Source organism: Bos javanicus, chromosome 15, assembly GCF_032452875.1.
Source record: "Bos javanicus breed banteng chromosome 15, ARS-OSU_banteng_1.0, whole genome shotgun sequence".
Classification (NCBI taxonomy): domain Eukaryota; kingdom Metazoa; phylum Chordata; class Mammalia; order Artiodactyla; family Bovidae; genus Bos; species Bos javanicus.
In genome coordinates this window covers 78,280,484-78,305,985 of record NC_083882.1, presented here as the reverse complement: position 1 = coordinate 78,305,985, position 25,502 = coordinate 78,280,484, and the positions used below count along the sequence as shown (strand labels likewise).

The 25,502-nt window shown below is 42.7% G+C and overlaps 2 protein-coding genes and 1 pseudogene across 2 annotated transcripts in view; all 3 read right to left on the bottom strand.

The window, feature by feature from the left end:
* The window catches only part of LOC133227087 (olfactory receptor 4C45-like), a 100,196-nt gene that overhangs the window by 22,355 nt on the left and 52,339 nt on the right, over positions 1-25,502 (bottom strand). The gene's annotated exons all lie outside the window — the stretch shown is intronic.
* LOC133227084 (olfactory receptor 4X2-like) lies at positions 5,356-7,592 on the bottom strand. The gene has a single exon (XM_061381502.1). It carries the CDS (start codon positions 6,674-6,676, stop codon positions 5,747-5,749), a length of 930 nt encoding a protein of 309 aa, XP_061237486.1. The 5' UTR covers positions 6,677-7,592; the 3' UTR covers positions 5,356-5,746.
* LOC133227085 (olfactory receptor 4B1-like) lies at positions 7,601-17,941 on the bottom strand (annotated as a pseudogene).

The window sequence follows — 25,502 nt, the reverse complement described above, 5'->3', positions numbered from 1 at the left end:
TACCTTAAGGGTCTAAAGTTACTAACACCAAGGCCACTACTTATTTTTTCTACATACCAACTATATTAATTAATACACATTCAAGGATACAATTCAGGGGATGTGAAAACTTGGCAACAAGCATTGGCTCATCAATGAAATTTTTTACTAGTTTTATTCTGACAGTTTCTAACTCTCTGAGAGGCTCTAAGCTATTTGAATATCTTAAGCTTCCCGTGCCTCTCGAGGCTGGGAGACTGTAAACAATCGTATGCATAGCTGTAGGAGTCCAGGTAAATTTGTCAGGCGAGTTAGAGAGCCATCTGAGGGGTTTGGATTTAAACACTCCTAATTGCCCAGGAACTTTTATTAATTGGAGCTGTAAGTTAACTCTTTGACAGAGAGAGCGAGATGGTGGTAGGGGACAGCCCCCAGTAAAGTCAGAGGTGAGAGCACAAAGCAATAAAGTAGGCAGACTCTGGTTTTTGGGGGGTAGATGCTCGAGAATATCCGGGGGACTCCTGAGGCTCGATCCCGCCTTTGCGTACGCCGAGCCTCCTTCCTCATGACCTTTGTCACGAGTGGAATGTCTCTCGCTGGCTCCCGGCAGTGAGGCAATTTCAGGGCAGGCTGAGTCAACACTGCATGTTCAGGAGAGTTCGCCCTGATTGGGCACACTATCTTTTCTGAGGCATGCCTTCACTCTCACTGAGGAACCTCTTGCCCTGATTTTCTGGACTTGGACTTTAGAAGGAACAAGGACTTTCTGTAGAGCACAGAGAACTCTGCTCAATGTTATGGGGCAGCCTGGATAGGAAGGAAGTTTGGGGGAGAATGGATACATGTATACGTATGGCTGCCTCCCTTTGGTGTCCACCTGAAACTCTCACAACAGTATTAAGTCAGCTATACTCTAGCATAAAATAAAGTGTTTTTAAAATCCTCTTGAAAAATGATCTAGTTTTAAAGAAGAAGGCTTGGCTCTGCTCCCCCTGCTCAGAATGGTCGTTTCCTAAAGCCTGTCACTCCATACCAAGCTGCAGAACCTGACTATGAAGAAATCAAGAAAGACATGTAGACAGAATATTTTACAATGTTTTTTTTAAGTTTCTTAAAGGATTTGACTATCTTTTATGAACATAAATCTTACATGTAAAGCTTATTTTTCAAAAAGAAACAAGATAATCTGCTGCTTTAATTGAAGTCCCACAAGGACCTGTTTGACTGCATCTTGTCCTCTCCTGCTCTGCCTCTTCACCAATCCCTGAGGTGCCTGAAGAACTCTGGGTTCTAACTCATGGTTCACAAACAGCTGGTTCAGAAAAAACAACCAGGGCTTTGGAAGAGTCCTTGACCTGCAGTTTCCTCAACTGCAAAGTGAGCATTGTCCTACCTATGGGGCAGTGCCCTTCAGGTCTAATTTTAGGAAATTGAATAGAGGATACTCAACTCATATTAGTCTTTGACTTCTATTTCCCATTTTCTGAAACGTGTGTCAGTCTCAAGAATGCTGCCTTTTTCAGCATTTGAAAAATTCTTCTTGACCAACATAAGGCATTTTGATCCTATATATTAGCTAAGCCTTGCAGCTCAGTGAGCTTTTCCTTTCGTGAGAATCAGAGGCTGAGCTGCGAGGAGCACCGTGTCTCCCTGGTGTTTCAGCTCACCATTTCCAGATCTGGCATCTCAGGCCCTGGTTTTCTGTGGACCCAGGAATACTTGCGACCAGAAGGCAGTTCAGGCTGTATTTCTAAGAAACACTTTTCATTTACGTTGAAGTGATTCCACAGAAAAACACCTGACAGTAACAGAGATTATGAAACCTCAGTTTTGGAATCCAGAGACTTAGATGTGTTTGTGCTCTGTGATCCTTAAAGAGAAGCAGAGGGATACACAGAGAGAGCAAGAACTTAGAAATCAGACAGTCCTGGGTTTGAGTTCAGCCTTTGGGGGACCTAACTCTCTGACCTGGATCAAGGCACCTACCTCCCAAAGCCTCAGCCTCGTTATCTATAAAGCAGGAGACTCACACCTACATCACCAGAGCATTTTAGGATGAAATGGAGATAAAATATATGAAATCTCTTGGATAATAGTAAAATATATACATAATACATGCTCTTTTCGTATGCATATATAACGTGTGTGTTCTAAGTGACCTCAGTCATAGCTGACTCTGCGACCCAATGGACTGTAGCCCGCCAGGATCCTGTCCTTTGGATTCTCCAGCCAATGTATGTTATTCTCAGAAAAAATTAAGCAGTGATTATTGATTTGGTCTCAAGCAGTATAATATCAGTTTATTAATTAGATAGTTGAGGCGAAGATACAGATGTAACAACCACTGTCCACTTACAATCTGAAGCACTACTGACTTCTGGAAATTTAATAGACCATATATTTATTACGGTTTACTAGATATCATTAAGAGCAAGGTATAAAAATGAGTAAGATTCATGCCATATACCCAAGAGTTAAAGTCTAGGGGCAGAGTCAGGGCTGGAGGAGTAAGAAAAATAAACACTGAAATTTAGGGAGCAAAGACTTGAAAAGATTCTAGCTAAGTGCTGTGGGAATTCAAAGTATTGAATACATTTTTCTCTCTCTTTTATCCTGGGACTCCTAAAATGCGAATGTTGGTATGCTTGATGTTGTCACAGAGTTCCGAAAATTATTCTCGTTTTTCTAAATCTGTCTTTTTGCTGTTCTGGTTGAGTGTTTTCTGTTATTCTATCTACCAGATCGCTTGTATATTCTTCTGAACCATCTAATCTGCTGTTAATTCCCTTTAGTGTAGTTTTCACTTCATTTATTGTATTCTTCAGCTCTGATTGGTTTTTATACTTCCTTAATCTTTGTTAAAATTCCCACTGTGTTCAACTGTTCTTTTCCCAAGTTCAGTTACGATTGATTCAAACTCTTTATCAGGCAAGTTATTTCTCTGTTTCACTCAGATTTTTTCATGGTTTATTTTCTTGTTCTTTCATGTGAAACCTATCCCTTTGTCTTCTCATTGTGTTTACCTTTCTCTTTGAAATTAAGTGAAGCTGTCACCTCTGCCGGTCGTGAAAGCATGTCCTTTTGAGGAAGCAGCTCTGTGCAGTCTGTGTGCCCGTGGCTTGGAGGCAGAGCTTCCCCTGTGTGCAGTGGCCGTCACCACCCTGTTGGAGGTGGACTCTGGCCCAAGGAGGTGAAGCAGGAGCCCTGAGAACACCGGGCTCCTCCCAGGTTTGATGGCAGTCTCCTCCCTGGTCTGGGACCTTGCTGGGGTGTGAGGTCTTGCAGCTGCACTTCCCAGGTGGTGCTGGTGGTAAAGAACCCGCCTACCAAACGCAACAGATAAGAGACGCAGTTTCGATCCCTGGATCAGGAAGATCTGGTGAAGGGCATGGCAACCCACTCTAGTATTCTTGGAGAACCCCATGGACAGAGAAGCCAATGGGCTACACACAGCCCATGGGATCATAAAGAGGTGGACACAACTGGAGTGACTTAGCATGCACACACGTGTGTACCTTAGTTACAGGATGGACTGGGGTCTGAGCAGTGGGTGCTACACCACTGGGCTTGTCGCACTCCCTCCCGAGTGTGCACAGGGGGTGCACGCCCCAGGGGTGGAGGTCTCTATGCTACCGCCTCCCCCTCTGCCTTCAGAGAGTGTGCACGGTGACAGACGCTCTGGCGGGGGCCATCTCCGCTCGGGAGCTAGTCTCGCTCCCTCTCCAGGACGTGCACCAAGGCGTGCACTGGCAGTGGCTGCCTCCTCCCCAGTCAGAAGTGGGGCCAGGGTCCAAGCTGACTTTGTTCCCTCAAAGTCTGCACCCCTTCACTGGCAATGGCAGCCCCTGCTTTTGTGGGAAGAAGCACCAGAGCAGGAGGGGCTGCAACAGGAGCCCGGTGGGGACCTGGGGACACTGGGGTGACCCTGGTGAGCCAGCAGGAGCAACAGGCAGCTTTTGACCCGCTGCCTTCGAGCTGTGACTGGAAGTAAGCAAATATGTGTGTGTGTTGTTTTCAAGAGCAGAGTCTCTCACAGTCCTCCAGTAATCCTCACCGGTTTTCCAGTTAAGAGGCTTGTCTTACCAGTATCAGAACCAAAGGGCTGGGGTACCTAAGGTGTAGGTCGAAATCCTTACTCCCCAGGGAGGATTCCTGACCCTGTAACACACTCTCATGTGTGTGCCCCTAGGAAGTATGCGTCCTGACCAGACTGCTTCTCCTCCCTTACTAGCAGACTCCATGTGGATCTTTCTTCACAGCTTTGGTGGTAGGAGAATTCTGCTAGCACCCAGGCTGACCACAGGCAGAGTCACTCTATATGTAGTTGTAGTTTTCATGTGTTCATGAAGGGAGGTGAGCCAGCATCCTCCTACTCGACTATCTTGATCTCTTTCCTTGCAAACTATTATTCAGCACAGGCTTAACTGATATTTTCTGATTAAAGTGACATTGTGTATTTTTTATAGGAATGCTACAGTAATTATGCCATGTGCCTCTCAGTCTAAATATCATAAATGTGTCTAATTACTAAGAAGAGTACCTTCCAGGATTCTTGATTGTAAAATCATATTTATCCTTTTGCAATTAATAAATATCTTATGGGGAGATGAGATGAGACTATCTAAAATACTATTTCTCATCAAGAAAAAATTTAATGACTGTTGAATTACAAACATTCTGAGAATTTATTTAGCACCACGCATCAAAAGTTATTACACTTTTTAACAAAGTAAGGTTTCTATAGCAAATAACTGTTTAAAAATCAGTATCATTAAAAAATTCTGTTCGGGAAACGTAGAACATTGTTATTTATAAAACTTCAGAAACAATTTAAACATCTGACAGAAAAGTGGCCAATTAAATAACAGTAAGAGATAAGAAAAAGCCTCTTGATGAAAGTGAAAGAGGAGAGTGAAAACGTTGGCTTAAAGCTCAACATTCAGAAAACTAAGATCATGGCATCTGGTCCCATTACTTCATGGGAAATAGATGGGGAAACAGTGGAAACAGTGTCAGACTTTATTTTGGGGGGCTCCAAAATCTCTGCAGATGGTGATTGCAGCCACGAAATTAAAAGACACTTACTCCTTGGAAGGAAAGTTATGACCAAACTAGATAGCATATTCAAAAGCAGAGACATTACTTTGCCAACAAAGGTCCGTCTAGTCAAGGCTATGGTTTTTCCAGTGGTCATGTATGGATGTGAGAGCTGGACTGTGAAGAAAGCTGAGTGCTGAAGAATTGATGCTTTTGAACTGTGGTGTTGGAGAAGACTCTTGAGAGTCCCTTGGACTGCAAGGAGATTCAAACCAGTCCTTCCTAAAGGAGATTAGTCTTGGGTGTTCATTGGAAGGACTGATGCTAAAGCTGAAACTCCAATACTTTAGCCACCTGATGCGAAGAATTGACTCATTAGAAAAGACTCTGATGCTGGGACGGATTGAGGGCAAGAGGAGAAGGGGACGACAGAGGATGAGATGGCTGGATGGCATCACCAACTCGATGGACATGGGTTTGGGTGAACTCCAGGAGTTGGTGATGGACAGGAAGGCCTGGCATGCTAGATTCATGCAATCGCAAAGAGTCGGACACGACTGAGTGACTGAACTGAACTGAAGAGAAAATATATGGTAATTGATTATAGTGAAGTTGATGGAGAGTAACTCTAAAATTAACAAGTCCTGGGAACTTGTCCTTCATCTCATTCTGCCCCTTCAGTTTGACAGAGCATCACCTAAACCCAAGGATCAAGACCAAGGCTCAGCCTCTACCTCTCTTCTAGTTTCATTGCTCTGACCCACAGCCTCTTCATGGCCTTCTTCACTTCAGCATTTCTCAGGGAGTAGATGACAGGGTTGAGCAGTGGGGTGATCACCGTGTAGAACACGGCCACCGTCTTGTCCACAGACAGGGTGGTAGAAGGTCTCAGATAGATGAAGATGCAGGGCCCAAAGAACAAGGTGACCACAGTGATGTGGGACCCACAGGTGGACAGGGCCTTGCGCCGCCCCGCGGAGCTCCGAGTCCTCAGATGGAGCAAGATGACCACATAGGAGGCTAAGAGGACCACAAAGCTGATCACAGACAGCGTCCCCCCATTGGCAACGATCAGAAGACCAATGAGGACGGTGTCAGAGCAGGCAAGTTTGAGCAGGGGAAGCACGTCACAGAAATAGTGGTCGATCACATTGGGGCCACAGAAGGGCAAGCGGAAGATGAGAAGGATTTGGGCCAAGGAATGCACTAAGCCCCACACCCATGCTGCTCCCACCAGGAAGGCACACACCCGCCGGTTCATGATGGTGGTGTAGCTGAGGGGCTTGCAGATGGCCACGTAGCGGTCATAGGCCATCACAGTGAGCAGGAAAATCTCAGTGCCGGCAAAGAAGTGGAGAAAGGAAAGCTGTGTCATGCAGCCCCACAGAGATATGGCTTTCGTCTCAGCCAGCAGATCTGAGATGAGTCTGGGGACTGTCGTCGAGGCGTAGCAGATCTCAACAAAGGACAGGTAGCTCAGGAAGAAGTACATGGGGGAGCCAAGGCTTCTGCTGCTCATGACAGTGAGGACGATGAGGAGATTCCCCAGCACAATGGCTGTGTACAGGAGCAGAAACATCACAAAGCAGACTTTCTGCACCTCTGGATTGGAAGAAAGTCCCAGGAAAATGAATTCTGTCACATTGTGTGTTTCAGCCATGACGTAGCCACCAGGAGGCAGGAATTCAGAAGGGTGATATGAAATGATACAAAACAAAAGACTCCTTCCTTAAGGAGTGAATTATATAATAGTCCCTTGCGTACCTGAAATGCTACCATTCAGACTCTATAAACTTAGTCTTCTCAGAAATAGGAAATCCATCTCTGCAATCCATAGACCCTTACAGTCGGTGACACTCTTCTCTTAGGACATTCTGGAAATACAGCACTTTGCACATTGAATTGGAATTGTGCTATGTGACCATCTGGTCCACCAAACTGTGGACGTTTTAGAGCAGAGAGTATGTCTGGCTACCACTCCATCTCCAGTGCTAACTGAAGCACCTGCACAAAACTACACTCAGTGAACGTACTTAGGGTGGCAACAGTGCATATAGATCATCCTGCCTTCTTAGCACAGTATTTGGTACACCACAGAAGTTCAGAAAATACGGAAAGAACAAAGGTCACCAAGGACCAGGACCACATCTTTTTATCCCTGAATCCCGTGTCTAGCAGAGCGCTTATTTCAGGCAAAGACCAGACCAGCGTGAGAGCACTTAGCATTCCCTTTACTTTCAAAGCGGAATTATAATCATCACACGCTTACAAAACAAAACTCACCCCACTGTTTCTGGGCCTCTGCTGTCTCACCACTATTCCTTTTATCTGTTCCGATACCAGAGAGCAAAATAGTGCCCTGAGACCATCCATTACCTCGTGACGGTTTCCCAGTTATTCAATTTCCGAGCATTAAGGCCAAGTTATGTGCCAGAGCTCATACATCTTAGGAGTTGCCAGATGGAGGATCTGCTCTCCCTGCAGCCTTAGGAATGCTGAGACTAAGCCAGTAAGTCGATTCCACCTGATTAAAAACAAGAGCACAGCAGACTTGCCTCTCAGATGGCCCACAGAGAAATAAGAATTCTGGCAGCTCAGCCTTGAGTTCACACTGCTGAGAGATACTGGGGGTGGAGCGGGGTGCACTGTGATCAAAGGAGAGAAGATTGGTCCCCAGAGAGCCATGCCTTTCCCCTTCTTCATCAGGCACCTACCTCATGGGAAGCGGGACCTGAATACCAACCTCTCAAACTTTCTTGTAGGTAACATAACTTCAGAAATCAATAGGGAATATATTAAATTAATTTTACTCAGTGTTCACAGAGCACTTAGGCTATGGGACTCTATGCTGTTCTGAGGGCAATTAGATCCAGCTCTTGCTTATCATGAACTCAATTATGTGATTTTACATATGATGCCATCCCAAGGATGGGTTCAAGGAATTATGGACCACAAATGTCAGAAACTGAGACAGCCCTTCTCCCGGCCTTTGGTGTGGATGACGGTGAGGCTACAGAATAGTGGTTCTCAACCATGGGTGATTTTGCCCCCAAGAGGATATGTGGCAACATCTAGAAACATTTTTAAACTTTCATTTCCTAAACTTTTCATTTACCTGTGTGGGAAGACGGTGTTATTGGCACTTACTGGACAGAGGCCAGAGATGCTAACACCCTACAATGCGGAAGACAGCCCCTACCACCACAGCAAGGGTTATCTGAGCCAAAATCACAATGCAACTGCTGTTGAGATGCCTGCTCAGAAGGAAACAAAACCTTTCCAAACTGATCTTTATCAATACTAAACTGGATATTGGTTTGAAAACACTACATGTGAGTTTATTACTCTGCTTTGGCCTCATCTGTAATAAATTTTCTGTCATGAATAGTTTTACAAATGCTATAATAACACTTTGTATGATCAGCATGCTCTCTCCCAGTCCTAAACATAATTGTCATTAATTTAGCCTGACTAAAATTAAAGCTGAAACAAAATGCCATTTTCAACTAGTGATTAAGAGACTATTATGACCATGTTTTTTTTTAATTATTTTACAGGTTTTAACATAAGATGTCATGTAAAAAACCCAAACAAACTTTTTGGCCAACCCAATAATTGCTTTTGAGAGTGCAAACTCTGAATTAACCATTATCATTTTTTTCATTATCCATTATATTTTTAAAAAACATTTAGGAGGAACATTAACAAATAATTACATAAAAGCTCAAAATATTTAAGAAAATCTACATTTATTCATTTATTCTGTACATCTCATCACTAAGCTTTTATGGAAGGCTGTAAGTCAAAATCTTTTCTCTGTTGAATGATTCAGTTTAACACATCTAAGGAAGATGAGTTTTTAATATGAGTCTATGAACATGCGTTATAGGAAAATACATTTGTTAAAATGTTTGTGGTATGAGACTATTTGCTCACCTAAAGTTATACATTTTCAGGAAAGGCTGATGTTATTGTCTAACCTGGTGAAGATTAACCCACTGACTATGGCCACACTTGCCTAGTTCTAATTAAACTCCACCATTATATGAAAAGTACAGATTCTTTAAGAATTAGGGATAGTACTACACAACTTTTGCCATTTTGCAAGTTAAAATGAAGATGTGAATTGGTCAGCTTACCCTTTTTATGTTTATGCCACTACTTACTGTTCCAGGCTCCTTTGCATCTAGGGATAGATATATAAGCTAGTTCCGCTCAATAAGAACAAAATAAGAATTGTTCTGGAAAAGTCCTTGGAACTGTTTTCTGAAATGAAATGAAAACCCCTCCCTTCTTACATGTGAGCATGTAATACCGAGAGCTGCTTTAGACATCCTGCAGCCATGAGGGGCCAGCCAAGAGAACTGAAGGGGCTTGGGCATGGTGGGAATAACAAAACAACCCTGGGACCACTGACCTCCCAACTTCCTGTTGAGTAAGCAATAAATGTTACTATGGCTTAAGCCAGGGGCTGGGAAACACGTTCGGTAAAGTGCTACACAGAAAATATACAGGCTTTGCAAGCAGAGTCATGAATGTAGAGAACAAGCTTAGAGTTACCAAGAGACAATGAGGGGTGGGACAGATTGGGAGATTGGGATTGACGTATACACACTGCTCTACACAAAATAATAACTTGTGAGAACCTACTGTTTAGCGTAGAGAACCCTACTCACTGATCTGCGATGACCTAAATGAGAAGGAAATCTAAAAAAGCGGGCATATATGTATACATAGCACTGATTTGCTTTGCTGCACAGCAGAAACTGACAACATCATAAAGCAGTTTACTCCAATAAAAATTAATTTGTAAATAAATATAAAAATTTCATGCATAAAAAAAGAAAATATATGGGCTTTGCAGACCACACAGTCTCTGTCGTAACTATGCAACCATGCCACTCCAACAAAAGCTGCCATAGATAAAAAGAGTAAAATAATGGGGCATGACTATAATCCAATAAAACTTATTTGTGGGCAATAAAGCTGAAATTTCATCCAACTTTTATGTGTCACAAAATATTATTTTACTTTAATTTTTTCAACCATTTGAAAATGTAAAAGCCTTTCTTGGCTCACAGGTCATACAAAAACAGGCAACATTTTGGCTTAAGCCATGCATGACTGAGTGACTAACACACACACACACACAAGCACATAACTCAGTGCACATACAACTGTCTAGAAAGGAAAGGGTCTTGTAAAATTATTTGGATGAAGATATGAATGGCTGTTTATTTATGGCTGAGTCTTTGCGGTTCACCTGAAACTATCACAACATCGTTAATCTGCTATACTCCTACACAAAATTAAAAGTTTGAAAACAAAAAGATATGCCTGGTTGCATGCCTGCTCAGTTGCCGTCAGGTCCGACTCTGCAACCCCATGAACTGTAGCCTGCCAGGTTTCTCTGTGCATGGGATCATCCAGGCAAGAAACTGGGGCAGGTTGACATTTCCTCCTCAAGGGGATCTTCCCGACCCAGGGATCATACCCTCCTCTTCTGTGTCTCCTGCCTTGGCACGCAGATTCTTTACCACTGAGCCACCTGGGAAGCCCATGTGAATGATTAATCATAGCTCTATTATATTTCACCTTCCACAGACCTTTCCATTCTAACAATGTCCTACTTCCATTAAACAAAGCTCCTACTGTGGAATTTGAGGCATTGGATTCAGGTCAATGAAGGGGGAAAACTAAAATTAAGTTGTTGGTTTTTTTTTTTAAGAAATAGACAACTTTAATAGGGTTGATATTTGAGAAGATGCATTCCTAAAAAATTGCCTTCATATTTTTTTCCATTTAAAAAACATCGGAGAGAAAAACCTTCTCCTATGATAGAATTATATATACAGTTGTCAAGAGCTGATAAGATGATTCCTGCTAAGTGAACTTTGACAAACTTAATTGATCAAGTTTATACATACTGGTTTGAAAAGCCATCTATAACAGTATCTGAAAGGATGAGAGAGAGGTGCTGAGCGCAGCTGTCACAGAGATGGGAGATATTTAAATATTTTCACTTACTAGAAAAGATGAAATAGTTATGTTCTTAGCAATGGTTTTTCAGTTTTTAACATTATTAAAATTTTTATTTTGTACTGGGGTAGAGTTGATTAACAAACAATGTTGGAATAGTTTCAGGTGAACAGTGAAGGGACTCAGCCATAGGTATACATGTTTCCATCCTTCCCCAAACGCCCCTTCCATCCAGGCTGCCACATAACATTGAGCAGAGTTGCATGTGATCTACAGTAAGCCATTGTTGATTATCCATTTTAAATATAGCAGTGGGTACATGCCCATCCCAAACTCCCTGGGCACGCTAAGTCATTTCAGTCGAGTCCAACCCTTTGGGACGCTATGGACCACAGCCCACCAGGCTCCTCTATCCATTGGATTCTCCAGGCAAGAATACTGCAGTGGGTTGCCATTTCCTTCTCCCCCACACTCCCTAACTAGACCTAAAATGAAGTATTGATAGAAAAGCCTTCCAGGGATTCCCACAAGAGCACATTGATAGAGGGAAAGAATAAAACATAAACTTATTTCTCCCAGTACCACAATCTTTCCACACATTGCAGCATGCTAAGAAGTATCGTTTACTGAGAAGTAAAGTAAATGAACCCAGGGTTCGCAGGTAGAAGGTGACAGAGTGGGAATTCCAACCCAGGTGATCCCTCCCTAATGTCTATGCCCTGTATACTGAAGAACATGAAGAAAAACAACAATGCAGCTCAATTTTCAACTTTTCCAAAATACAGAGGGCTATGAAAAGCATCTGATTTATTTTATGGAATATAAAGCCCTCACCTAAAATACAACCAAAAAACATAAATAGGTGAACATTTGCTCTGTTCTTCATAGTTCACTAAAATCAAACTTCTATTTAGTCACCATATGCATGCTCAGTTTTTTAAGGTTTTCATTGTTATTCCACCCCTGAGTTAACTTTCCTGCCCCACAGCCTCTTCAAGGCAATTTTCACCTCTGCATTTCTGAGTGTGTAGATGATGGGGTTCAGCATGGGGGTGACCACCGTGTAGAACACGGCCACCAGCTTGTCCTCAGTGAAGGTGGAGGGGGGCCGCATGTAGAGGAAGATGGCGGGTCCAAAGAACAAGATGACCACCGTGACGTGAGAGGCACAGGTGGAGAGGGCTTTGCGTCTCCTCTCAGCTGAATGGTTCCTCAAGTTGACCAGGATGACAATGTATGAGGACACCAAGAGGAGGAAGGAGAAGACAGAGATTAATCCACTGTTGGTCAACACAATGATGCCCTCCACGAATGTGTCAGTGCAGGCAAGCTTGAACAAGGGATGGAGGTCACAGAAGTAGTGGTCAATCACGTTGGGACCGCAGAAGGGCAACTGGACAGTGACAAGGATCTGCACCATGGAGTGAATTATGCCCCCCAGCCAGGAAGCGGCTGCCGGGCGGTGGCACACAGGCCGGCTCATGATGAAGGGGCTTGCAGATGGCCACGTAGCGGTCATAGGCCATCACCGTGAGCAGGAAGATCTCAGCAACTCCAAACAAGTGAAAGAAGAATATCTGAGCCACACAGCCCTCCAGGGAGATGGTCTTAATCTTGACAAGTAAGTCTGTGATGAATTTAGGGACAACAGTGGAGGAGTAACTGATCTCCACCAGCGACAGGTGGCTAAGGAAGAAGTACATGGGGGAATGCAGGCTCTTACTGACTCTGACCGTCAGAACAATGAGGCCATTGCCCACCACCGTGGCCAAGTACATGGGCAGAAACACCGCAAAGCACGCTCTCTGCACCTCTGGGTCCTGGAAAAGACCGCTGATAACTAACTCAGTCACATTATTGGTCCTCGCCATGGAATCCTTTCAGGCGCGATTGGATAAGAGCTACTGAGAGCCCTGTAATAAAACAAACACTGATCATAATTAATTCACTCCATATATGGCATGTTGGGCAGTGCAAACAACATTATAATACACTATGATATCATTCATTTAGCCAGTATGAACGTATTAAGGATTAACAGTTTATATATCAGAAAATTAAGGCTCAGAGAATTGGCTATTTACCCAAGATCGCACAGAAAGTAGTGAATTCTGGGACTCAGAACCAGACTTTCTGACTTTAGCCACAATTCGTTTTAGTCCATTAAAAGGTATTCTGAATTTAGGGAATCATTTAAGTTCAGAGCTTATAGTTTTATTATCCTTTTGCATTTTTTAGTGTTCTTTACTTCATTGCATTTTGAACACTGTCTCCTATTGGGGAATTTTCATGAGACATTTCTTTTCTTAACTTCCTTTTTCCCTTATCTCTGCCTCAGGGAATCATCTTCCCACTGATATTTCTACCTTTTTCCAAAAGGTCTTCTGTCCTGATTTCTTCACTCCTTTCTGCCAGGCCTCAGTCTCTTCAGGTCAGATTCCTTCTCCAGTTTTGCATCTTCAATAACTATGTTCCTATGACAAATGCTCAAACACACTGGAGATAATTCAATCCACAGCTTGTCACCATCATTACACTTTCACTTTCAAAACCTGTGACCCTCTGCTCAAGCTGCTGACAGATCATGAGCTCACAGAGCTGGTCCTTAGACAGCAAGGGTGGCCAGCCTGCTTATTCTTTTTCCAGGTTAGTAGAGAATTTCTCTATGAGTTATATCCCTGGAACATACTTACTGACACCCCTTACACATCTATACAGCCCCAAACTAGAGGGAAGAAATACAGACCATGATACCACCTCAAGCTAACAATGCCATGTAATTCAAAAAAATATCTTCCAGATTAAGCTAACCAACTAGGACTTTTTTCACCACATAAAGTCCATGAGACATAAGAATGAAATAGTATTAATGCTTTGAATTTCTAAGTTTTATCCTATTATCTTTCCCCTTATCTCCAGGAGTTGGTGATGGACAGGGAGGCCTGGCATGCTGCAGTCCATGGGGTTGCAAAGAGTCTGACATGACTGAGCAACTGAACTGAATTGAGCTATCTCTGACTTTATACTAAAACTTTCAGAAACTATAGCTTTGGACATGATACAAATGAACTCATTTACAAAACAGAAAAAGAAATAAAAATAGGGGGAAAAAAGAAAAGAAAAAAAAGAAAAGATGGAAAGGCTTCAACCCCAGGGATGCAAGCGATCATGGAAACATTTCCATTCACCATGATTCCAAACTTTTCCCATACAGAACTTTGTTTCTTCTGCTGCCATGTTAAGTTTGAACAGCTTTTCCATTTCTTGAGGTCTGTTCATTTAGATAGTAATTCAATACTGTTGTAGACATCTACTCTAGTGTTGGGGATGTGGGGAATACTATTTTTGAAAAGGGTTTAGGAATATATGGTTCACTTTAAAAGAGCAGAAATTCTGTCTTGTCAATTTATTTACACTAAGGGAAAGCATGTTGGTTGCTTACATACCTTGGTCTTGTTAGGATCTTTGCTTTATATTTGTTCACTTTTACAATTTTGACTTGAAGTGTCACGAAAGAACTATTATCTTATGCCCTCCAAATCTTAATCAGCCTTTGAAATGTACACCTCTCAGAGCTGTTAGTAAACACAGATTTTTGCTTGTTTGCAAAAATAAGAAAGAAATATACTTTTGAAGAACTGAAAAAGAAAACCTCAACAGCAAGGAGCAGAACTAACAACAAAAGAACAAAACCCAAAGGCCAGTGATCTGGACTGATGGAGACAAATCAGGTAAGGACATAAGTCAAGGTTAAGACTGTACGAAGTTACTGAACTTGAAAAATTATAGAAGCTAGTGTTCTGGAGCAAGGAAAAGACTAGAGAAAGAGGTCATGACTTCTGAGAGAGTCAAAGAAATGACTGAGGTGACTCTGAGACACACTAAAAATAAATGCTCATAAAGCATATATACTCTTCTGGGGCTTCCCTGGTGGCTCAGATGGTAAAGCATCTGTCTGCAATGCAGGAAACCCAGGTTTGATCCCTGGGTCAGGAAGATCCCCTAGAGAACAGAATGGCAACCCACTCCAGAATTCTTGTCTGGAGAGTTCCATGGACAGAGGACCCTGGCAGACTATAGTCCATGGGGTCACAATGACTCAGACACAACTGAGCAACTTCACAACAACAATAAAATAAGTGCCCATAAAACACAAATACTATTTTTAACAAAAGTAAAACACTGGTACTTGGAGAGTTGGCATGGGTGAAAATATAAACAAGTTTCATTTTAAGTTGTAGACGTGGAGATCAGAACAACCATTCTGAGAACAAATAGTATGCATCTAATGTACACCCCTTTGTTCATACAATTAATATTCCATGAAGACATGAGTTAAGTGTACAAGTGTTGGAAGCTGTGCTGTGTTGGACCCAGTTCAGACCAGCTCAGGAGAATCTGTCACAGGCATCTCTTTCAACTCCACACATCACATTGGTAGCTTGAAATTAGCCATGGTGGGAGCACGTTGGAAATCAGGAAATGATACAAATCAGTGCTCTTTACTTAGGAGAGCCAGTTATTAACTATTTACCAGCACACCACCGATAGCAGGCTGGAGGAGAGCCTTTCCACTACATTCCTGATGTTTGCTTCACACAGAGGAAGTTACAGCCACTAAACTCCTGGCACCACACTGCCTCCACAGAGATGGAGTAAATTGGGAAGCGGAGATTAGGCATGCCCTCTCCTCCTTTTCTTGGAGTGAGATGCTGCAGAGAGAACACTTTCTACACTGCCCTGGGGCAAGTTCTGTTTCAGTGAGGTAGAGACAGACAGCTTCTTAGGGTAGGTCCCATCTGTGTCTGTGTCAGTCACTCAGTCATGTCTGACTCTTTGCAAGCCCGTGGACTGTAGCCCACCAGGCTCCTCTGTCCATGGAATTCCCCTAGAGTAGGAAATGGCAACCTACTCCAGCATTCTTGCCTGGAGAATTCCATGGACAGAGAACGGTGCCCTTTTGATATAAGTCCCGAGTATATTTACTTGCCATGAATGGATGTGAAGCTTTACCTGAGACTAGGGTTCAGAAAAGCCACTTGTAGCAGATTATACACCACAATCTTCATTATCATCTTTTCCTGTTATATCTTTGATCCTAAACAAAGATAATGTTTCTTCCCTTCAAAATGCCTTATTCCTTTAATTTAGAAATTAATTCACCATTCACATAGAAAGAGAGATGTTAAGTTTCTTCAAATCCCCAAATGATATCTTTTCTCACAAACGGTTTATTTAAAAAAAAATATTCTATACCGACATAAATATCCACCATATCTGCCGTGGGATTATCTGTCTGCCTGAATGGGAATCAGAACAATATAATTTCTTGGAAGTAAAATAAAAATAATAGGAAATTCTCTTTGCAGAAGCAAAGGAGTTTTGCCATTCAACAAAGAAGAAAGCTACCTACTAGAGAGCTAAAATTCCAGGAAGGTGGATGCTGCAGAGAAGTTGTGTTGATGGTCATGCCAAACAAAAGCAGTATTGTTAAGCACATCACAGTGTGGTGGGATTTCCAATAGAGGCACCAGGGACCCAAAATCATTAAAAATACCTGGCACAATCTCCCACCTTGGGAAATCAAGCAGCTCAATGGTTGAAAGAGAAGACTGTGATTCTCAAGAATCACCATTACTACATTTACACTCACAAACCCAAGAAAATGATTTGGACAGAGATTAGGGTTGAATCAAAGAAGGAAATGGCAACTCACTCCAGTATTCTTGCCTGGAAAATTCCATGGACAAAGGAGCCTTTGGGGCTACAATCCATGGGGTCACAAAGAGTCTGACACAACTGAGTGACTGAGCCCACGAGCTTGAATCTAATAAGACTAAACTACAGAGTAACAGGAGACCTAAAGCAAGGGTGACCTGGAAGATACCTGGGGGCATCATCAGCCTCCAAGATGCCAGGCTTGTCGCTGTGGTGTCCTGTGTGATCCATACCTCCCTTTCATTCCTGCACCCAGTCAGTTACCACATCCCATTCATTCTGTCTCTGATCACCTCTCCTCCTACCTCTTCCCGTTCATTTTGTCTTTGATCACCTCTCCGGCCACCGCATCCTGTTCATTCTGTCTTTGATCCTCTCCTGCGGGCCATTCTTTTTTCCATTCTTCCTGCTACCACCGTCTATACTGCTGTCAGCTGATACCAAGATTACCGGAGCTTCTCAGCCTCCAGATGGTCCCACTCCATCCATCCTGCAGACTACAGCCAGAAAAGTGTTCCTTAGACCCTTCTTTCCTCAGATCCTCCACTGGCTTTGAATGAGTTGGGGAAAACCTAAGCTCCCCTGCCCACTTTTAAAGACTTGAACAGATTGAGCCACTTCAACTATCACCCTCCTACCCACTAAACTTCAACTCACCTCTATTCAACTCAGGGTCCTCTCCTCCTCACACAAGCCCACCCTGATAATCCCCACCACAGAGCCCTCCTTCACCAGAAATGACTTCTCTTTATCCCTTCCAATTCGACCCACCTTCCAACCCAGTCCTGTTTGTTCAATGATGCTTGCCTTTAAGACTCCTCCAACCACGTGTCTTCTCTTCTTTAGGCACTGTAAATCCTTTGGTGATTATCCTTAAATGTAAATCTTGTTATGCTACGTCTCTACCTAAAATCTAGCGACAGCCCCCCATTGCCCATGGCACAAAATATAATATTCTCACTATGAATTCCAGGTCCTTCTTGAACTGACCATTGCCTGTGTTTGCATCCTTGTTTTTTCATTACCCAATGGAATATTATATGGTATTTCTTAACACAAAGTTTCTTTCCTCTGTCTTTATGCTTAGCATCCCTACTTTAGAGATAAAGAACCTCACTACTACAGGAGTAATAGTCTTTTCTTTGGTCTCTCATAGTATTTTATCATACCTCTTCTAAATCATTTCATAATTATAGCTTCTGAGTCTATACAGACTATCATATATTATGATGACATTCAAAATTTTCTGCTTAATATTCTTCTTCAGTCTTTATTATTAATTGCATTTTTTGGTTAATAATTATAGCTAGCATTGCAATAGTACTTGCTATTTACATACATTAATTCATTTAATTCTCACAACAGGCCTGTAATGTGGATATTATTATAATCACTGCTTTTTTTATACAGATGAGGAAATAGAAACACAGGTAAGATGTTGGGGGCCAGCGTGAGGTACTCCACCCGTGGCAAAGGTCATGAGGAAGGGGGCTTGACATACACAAAGGCGGAATCAAGCCTCAGGAGTCCCCCTGGAAATCCTCGAGCATCTACCCCCATAACCAGAGCCTGCCTACTTTACTACTTTGTGCTCTCACCTACACCTCTGACTTTACGGGGAGCTGTCCCCCACCACCTCTTTTGGAGAAGGAGTTAACTTAGACCTCCAGTTAATAATAATTCCTGGGCATGATAGGAGTGTTTCAACCTACAGACTCCTCTGAAGGTTCTCTAGCCTGCCTGACAGGTTTGTCCAGCCACATGTGATTGTTCACAGCCTCCCAGCCATGAGAGGCACGAGATGCTTTAAACCTTCTAAAAACAGGTTCCTTAGAAAAGTTAGGAAACTATTAGTATAAGTATAGTGGGCTGATTAGAAATTGTATTGGTGAAGGGTTTTTCATTTGTTGAGCCAATGTTTGTTGCTAAGTCTCCACATCCCCTGTCCTTACACACATTAATGAATATATAGAAGAAATAAGTATTAACCTTTGATATAAATCACGTTAGACCTTAGGCTAAGTAAATTCTTTCCTTAACTAAAACCCACTACACCCTCACCCTATAGGAATGTAACTTTATTTGAGTGGTGTCTGTTTTGAGAATAATCACCCCTGGAGAAATAAGTGTCCTGGTTGACTGACTGCTGTCACAAGGAGAGGGTCATAAATTGTCAGCAGGCCCCCAGCCAGAAGACGATGTAACATCCCTAAGACCTCTGTATACATTTGTATGAAGCACCTGACTTTGATAAAAGTCAGGACTGCTGGCCCCACATGACTTTTGCATAACATCTCAGTGTATAAAAGTAGACCATGGAAAATAAAGAATTGGGATCAGTTTCTCAAAATACTGCTCTCCCCATGTTGCTCTCTCTCTCACTCTGGCTGAGTCTCCATTGGAGCGCGGAACCCACCAAACTTACTAATTTTGCCTGGGCTTCTAAGATCCGACCGGGGAGGCCTCAGTGTCTCCTCTCCTTTGGGAGAACGGAAGGACGCCTGCAGCCTACGTAAGTGGTACAAACTTCTTGTCTTGAAGTTTTATTGGTCTCCCGCGTAAACCAAGCTACTCAGCCTCTTTTCTCCACTGAATTTTCCTACTGAGCTATCCTCATTCTATTACACTTTACATCTTTAATTAATATCTAATTAAAGCTATTGTATCCTGATCCTCGCCGACGCCGTCCCTGCTTCAAATACCCTGGATCAGCCAGGGCTGGGCCCCGGCAGTAATGGAATTAACTGGCCATTCCCACCATCTCTCCCACTTAAGTGAGAAGACATACCTCCTTGTTCCCTGCAAAGCTGCCTCCCCAAGAAACATGGAAAGAAGACGTGACCAGCATGTAAAAGCCTAAATCAGCATTTGAGCATGTACATCAGGTAACCTGCTGGACTGGGGACTAGAGCCAGTGATAGATAGAAGGAAGACAATAAAAGAGAGCTTCATGTGCCACTGGGACTGGTCTCGGAATGAAGTCACAGAACCTCCATCTCAATGACATGGTTCTCACTTGATAATCCCAAATATTACCTCACAGAATCACAAAATTGTAAAAGACTTACAAATCACCAAATCTTACATTACGTATATTTTACAAAAATGAATAAATTGATTCCTTGCCCTGTCCCCTCCCTCCAAAAAAATCTTCAAAATCGACCACCTAATTAACAAAGGAAGGACTTCCCTGGTTGTCCAGTGGTTAAGACTTCCCAGGCAGGGGGTCATGGGTTTGATTCCTGGTCAGGGAAGTTCCCACATGCTTGTGGCATAACCAAAAAAAATAAATAAATAGCATGATCTTCCCTGGTGGCTCAGACAGTAAAGCGTCTGGCCTATAATGCGGGCAGAGCCGGGTTCAATCCCTGGGTCAGGAAGATCCCCTAGAGAAGGAAACGGCAACCCACTCCAGTACTCTTGCCTGGAAAATCCCATGGATGGAGGAGCCTGGCCAGCTACAGCCCATGCGGTCAGTTTAACAAATGAGGGAGTTCCCTGGTTGCCCAGTGGTTAAGACTTCCCATGCAGGGGGACATGGGTTTGATCCCTGGTCAGGGAAGTTCCCACATACCTGTGACATAACCAAAAAGAAATAAACAGTATGCTATTTATAAATTAACAAATGAGCATTTGTGGCTGAAAGAGAACTGACTTGCCCAATATTATACATATGGCTAGTCAGAAACTCTACAACTTACTTCCAGTCACATCACCTACCCTTAAGTCAGAGAATCTGGTGTGGTCCGTTCTGCCTTAGGGCAGGCAACTGCTCAGATGGATCCCAAATGCATTCAAGTGCCTCCAATTCAGCATGAAGTTAGCTTCTGCTGGAATCGATCATTACTTCAGGAAATGATCTGGTTTGGAGAAACTGGGAGGGGATGAAGCATTAAATCTCTCTGGGAATCCTAACAAGCAAGATGCTTTGGCTAATATTAACACACTCAGATGATTTTCCCCTGAGGGCCCCCAGTGAGCCAAGTTCAGGTCACACTCAGCTACGCCACTCTAAGAGTCGTGCTGAAAAGATTTAGAGACCTTTCATTCTAACCTCCTTTGTTTATAGATAGAGTGACAGAGGATGGGCCATGTTAATTAGATCCTAAGGCACACACCAGTTAGTTGCCAGGTTACTAACTTAGAAATGAGTGCTCTTTCAATAACACTAAGCTGCCTTCTGATGGGACTGTGTGGTGGTTGCTACTGGACTCAAGATCAGATCTTGTCCCCAAGAGAAAAATCAGCAATATTCCTAGGACTTTTAGAAAACAAAGGTCATGGCTAAAATGAATCAGCAAAAACAAAAAGGAAAATACAGAGGATTTGGATACAGATTAATATCTGGATTTATAAAATATAGAAGAAATACACAAAAGCCCAGGAAGCAGCAACCCAGAGATTTTTAAGATCCTGCCTTTCCTGTAGACAAACCTATCCACCCACTGAAAGTCCAAGGGTTGTGATTAAATGCTTAGATCCGTGAACTATTTGAAATAATGTCAGCCACACATATAATCAAGGGGACAATTTCCCCACGGAATTTCCTTTCTCTAGGGTGAACTTTACCAAGTAAACTATGACTTGGGGAAAGATTCAAAATCACTTTCAATTAGCTTAGTGAGATTTCTATAAGGTTTTTGCACTCAAGAATGAGACAGTAAGAGAGGAAACTTGAAAGTAAGATGAAGGAAAATTTTTTCCAGACTGTACTACTGAGAATTAACAGGAGAAAAAACAGAGAAGAAAAAGGACCGCAGGAAGCCAGGACCCCTGGGCACTAGCTGGGTCAGGAGTCGATTAACTAACTTAGGCCACGTAATCTCACCATTTCACCTCTCACTCTCCCAGGTTTCCTCTTCTGTATAACGTGACAGGATTGCACTAGGTTAACTCCAATGTACCTCCTGATTCTAACGTTCATGGATTCAAGTCACTTAGTTCCCCCCATGTGTCAGTCTCTTCATCAACGTCTGGAACGCAGCACATGCTCATTAAGTTTTGTTGAATAAGTTATTAAATGTATCTGAAAATTCCGAAGTGAGTGAATAATTAGTAAATTATGCCACAATTGGACTCTGCGACATAATCAAGCTATCAAAATCATGTTTATAAAAAGTGTTTAATTACATGGGTAATAGATTCCCAGGTGGTTCAGTGGTAAAGAATCTGCGAGATGTAGGTTCAATCCCTGGGTGGGGAAGGTCCCCTGAAGGAGGAAATGGCAACCATTCCAGTATTCTTGCCTAGAAAATCCCATGGACAGAGGAGCCTGGTGGGCTACAGTGCATGGGGCCACAGAGTCTGACACGACTGAGTGACTGAGCATACAATAGACTCTAATAGACTGCCTGAGACCATAGACCAATCCTTACATCCATCCTCTTCCCTTTTGGAACAGGGCAAAACCCTGATATTTAGCAGAACATAATTCTACACAGAAGAAAATATTTTAGTTTCCAATCTCCCCTGCAAATAAGGGTAATCATGTGACTAACGTCCATCAAATAATGTGAAAGTAAAAGTGCTATGTGGCACTTTTGAAAAATCTGAAAAGAAAGGAATTCATTTGCCCCTTCCCTGTACTCCTTTCCTGCTTCCTGGGAAGACAGATGAAATGTGAGAGCTGTGTTGTCCAGCATGGTACCCACTAGCCCCACGAAACATTTTACCTTTAACTTATTAAAAATAAATACATTTTAAAATTCCATTCCTTGGTCTGGATAGCCACATCTCAATTGTCACTATCACACAGGACAACACCGACAGAGCACGTCTCTAGCACAGCATAAAATTCCACTGGGCAGCACTGGAGCACAGCACTGGCAGCCCTTCGAGGTGATGAGGCTAATGCTGCAGGATTGAGGTGGCGGAGTCTAGATTTCTGATAATATTGGTAGACCTCAATAATCACGCTGGCTTGTCTGCCTCTGTACTTCCATCTTATAAGCGGCTCTGTTTCCTGTTATATGCAGTTCAAGCTATACCCAAAAGGATACAAATAATAAGTGGGAAGAGAATACAAAATTGTATACACAGAGTAGTCTTCTGCCCTCTACAAATTTTCTTTTGTACTATTGTATTTATTGCCTACAGCTACAGCTAAGTCGCTTCAGTCATGTCCGAACTGTGTGACCCCACAGACGGCAGCCCACCAGGCTCCTCTGTCCACAGGATTCTCTAGGCAAGCATACTGGAGTGGGTTGTCATTTCCTTCTCCAATTTATTGCCTAGAAAACACATTTTCTTGGGGTTTTATGTTGTAACAGAACTGACAATTAAGAACCTAACCAGGAGGTCTCCAATGCTGTGTAATATCATTACACTTTAAGAAGGCATTTTAAACATTTTACAATCTCTGCCTCTTAAAAAAAAAATAAAATGTTTTCATTGATTCCTGTGTTTTTTCCAGTGAGACCAGGAAAAAAGTGATCAATTATCCCTCAATAGACCAACTAACTCTCAATCCTCAATAGATGAGATAATCTCTGAGAATTTTGACAGTTTAGTAGAAGTAGATATTATCTGTTCTTGCAATATCCAGTGACTCAAGTTCATTGCTAATGTCCTTTCTGTAGATCTCAGGAGAAAATGAAACATCCACATGAGTAAGCAACTCCTATCACAGCCTGCAGACTAACATCCTAGCCTGCTGCATCAAGGACTGAGAGAAAGGGAGGGCAGCTCCTCTGAGTTTAGGTCTGGACCAAATGCTTTCAGTTCAGTTCAGCCGCTCCGTCGTGTCCAACTCCTTGCTACCATCCTCCTCATCTTCACGCTGAGTGGACTGAGGAAGAGGAGGAAGAAGAGGGGTTGGTCTTGCTGTCTCGGGCAGAGGTGGAAGGGGAGGCAGAAGAGGCAGATGCATTTGATGTAACTTTACGGAAATACATCATAACTTCTGTCTGACTTTTTGCTTTTCGTTTCTGTAAAATTGTTTCTACAAAGTACTAATCCTTCTTCTACTATTTAGTTTCTGTGCCTGTTTCATAGAAGGGTCTATGTTTTAAAAGAAGTCAAAATCAGCCCTTTCTAATTGGAACCCTTGTGCAAGCTGTCCAATGTCAACGTCTCCTGGTGCTACTTTGATGTCTTCTTCATTTCCAGGCGCTGATTTGGAAGCACTTACCTCCATCAAGGTGCCTTCTGCTAATGCCACTAGCGTGCAGTCTATTAGCTCTTGAATTTCTTCAAGATCCATATCTTGAAACACTTCACTCCCTACCTTTTTTGTTTTCCATATCCACAATCTCTTTCATGATTTTCTTGATTGGTTCTGTCATAAATCCTGTGAAGTCATGCACAGCATCTGGAAAGTTTTCTGTAGCAGGAATTTATTGTTTCAGGCTTGATGTTTCACAGATTTTTCAATAATGGCATCTTCACTGGTGTGATTATTCCAGACTTTCATGGTGCTTTCTCTATCAGGTTCTCTCCCATAGTGTTGACAATCCTTTCCATAGAGCAACACAGATAATGAACCTCAAAGGTCCTTCACTTCAGTTCAATTCAGTTCAGTTGCTCAGTCGTGTCCGACTCTTTGCGACCCCATGAATTGCAGCACGCCAGGCCTCCCTGTCCATCACCAACTCCCGGAGTTCACTCAGACTCACGTCCATCGAGTCAGTGATGCCATCCAGCCATCTCAACCTCTGTCGTCCCTTTCTCCTCCTGCCCCCTCCCTCAATCTAGAGGCTTAATTATACTCCTTGTGTTTGGGGACAAGCAGACAACTTTGATGCTTTCAGTGTTAACCTCACAGGGTTCTGAGTAATCAAGTCCAGTTCAGTCACCCAGTCGTGTCCGACTCTTTGCGACCCCATGAACCGCAGCACGCCAGGCCTCCCTGTCCATCACCAACTCCTGGAGTCCACCCAAACCCATGTCCATCGAGTCGGTGATGCCATACAACCATCTCATCCCCTGTCATCCCCTTGTCCTCCTGCCCTCAATCTTTCCCAGCATCATAGTCTTTTCCAATGAGTCAGCTCTTCACATCAAGTGGCCAAAGTATAGGAGTTTCAGCTTCAATATCAGTCCTTCCAATGAACACCCAGGACTGATGATCTTCTTTAGGATGGACTGGTTGGATCTCCTTGCAGTCCAAGGGACTCTCAAGAGTCTTCTCCAACACCACAGCTCAAAAGCATTAATTCTTTGGCACTCAGCATTCTTTATAGTCCAACTCTCACATCCATACCTGACCACTGGAAAAACCATAGCCTTGACTAGACGGACCTTTGTTGGCAAAGTAATGTCTCTGCTTTTTAATATGCTAAGTTGGTCATAACTTTCCTTCCAAGGAGTAATCAAGGGCATTGTCCAAAACCAAAAGAGATTTAAAAGACAGTCCCTTACTGGCAAGGTACTTCCTGACTTCAAAGTGTCAATGGGACCAATAGCTGCAATGATAGCTTTATGGATTTTCTTTTCTTTTTACAATCATCCTTATACTAGAATCATTTATCTTAAAGTGGCAGGCGGCCCTTGCTGCATATCTCAATCTATGGAACATATCAAGCAATTCAACTTTTCTGTAACGTCATGACTTTGCTTCTTAAAAGTACTTCTAGAATCACTGGTGGCACTTCATAAGGGTCCCTAGTGTTATCCAATGTTTACGATATTGCACTAAATATGATGAAAACTACACAAGAACCTCAAGAGATCACTTTTTACTGAGAAAAACAATTTACTGCAGAGGTGACTGCTCATGGGTAATTGATTAGCATGAAGATGCATTTTAAGTGTATCTTTGCAACACTTGAGCTCACTGTCATAGCAACAGG

Bases quoted from the DNA above. Each gene is read 5' to 3' on its own strand.
- LOC133227084 (XM_061381502.1), bottom strand. From the start codon at position 6,676: ATGGCTGAAACACACAATGTGACAGAATTCATTTTCCTGGGACTTTCT.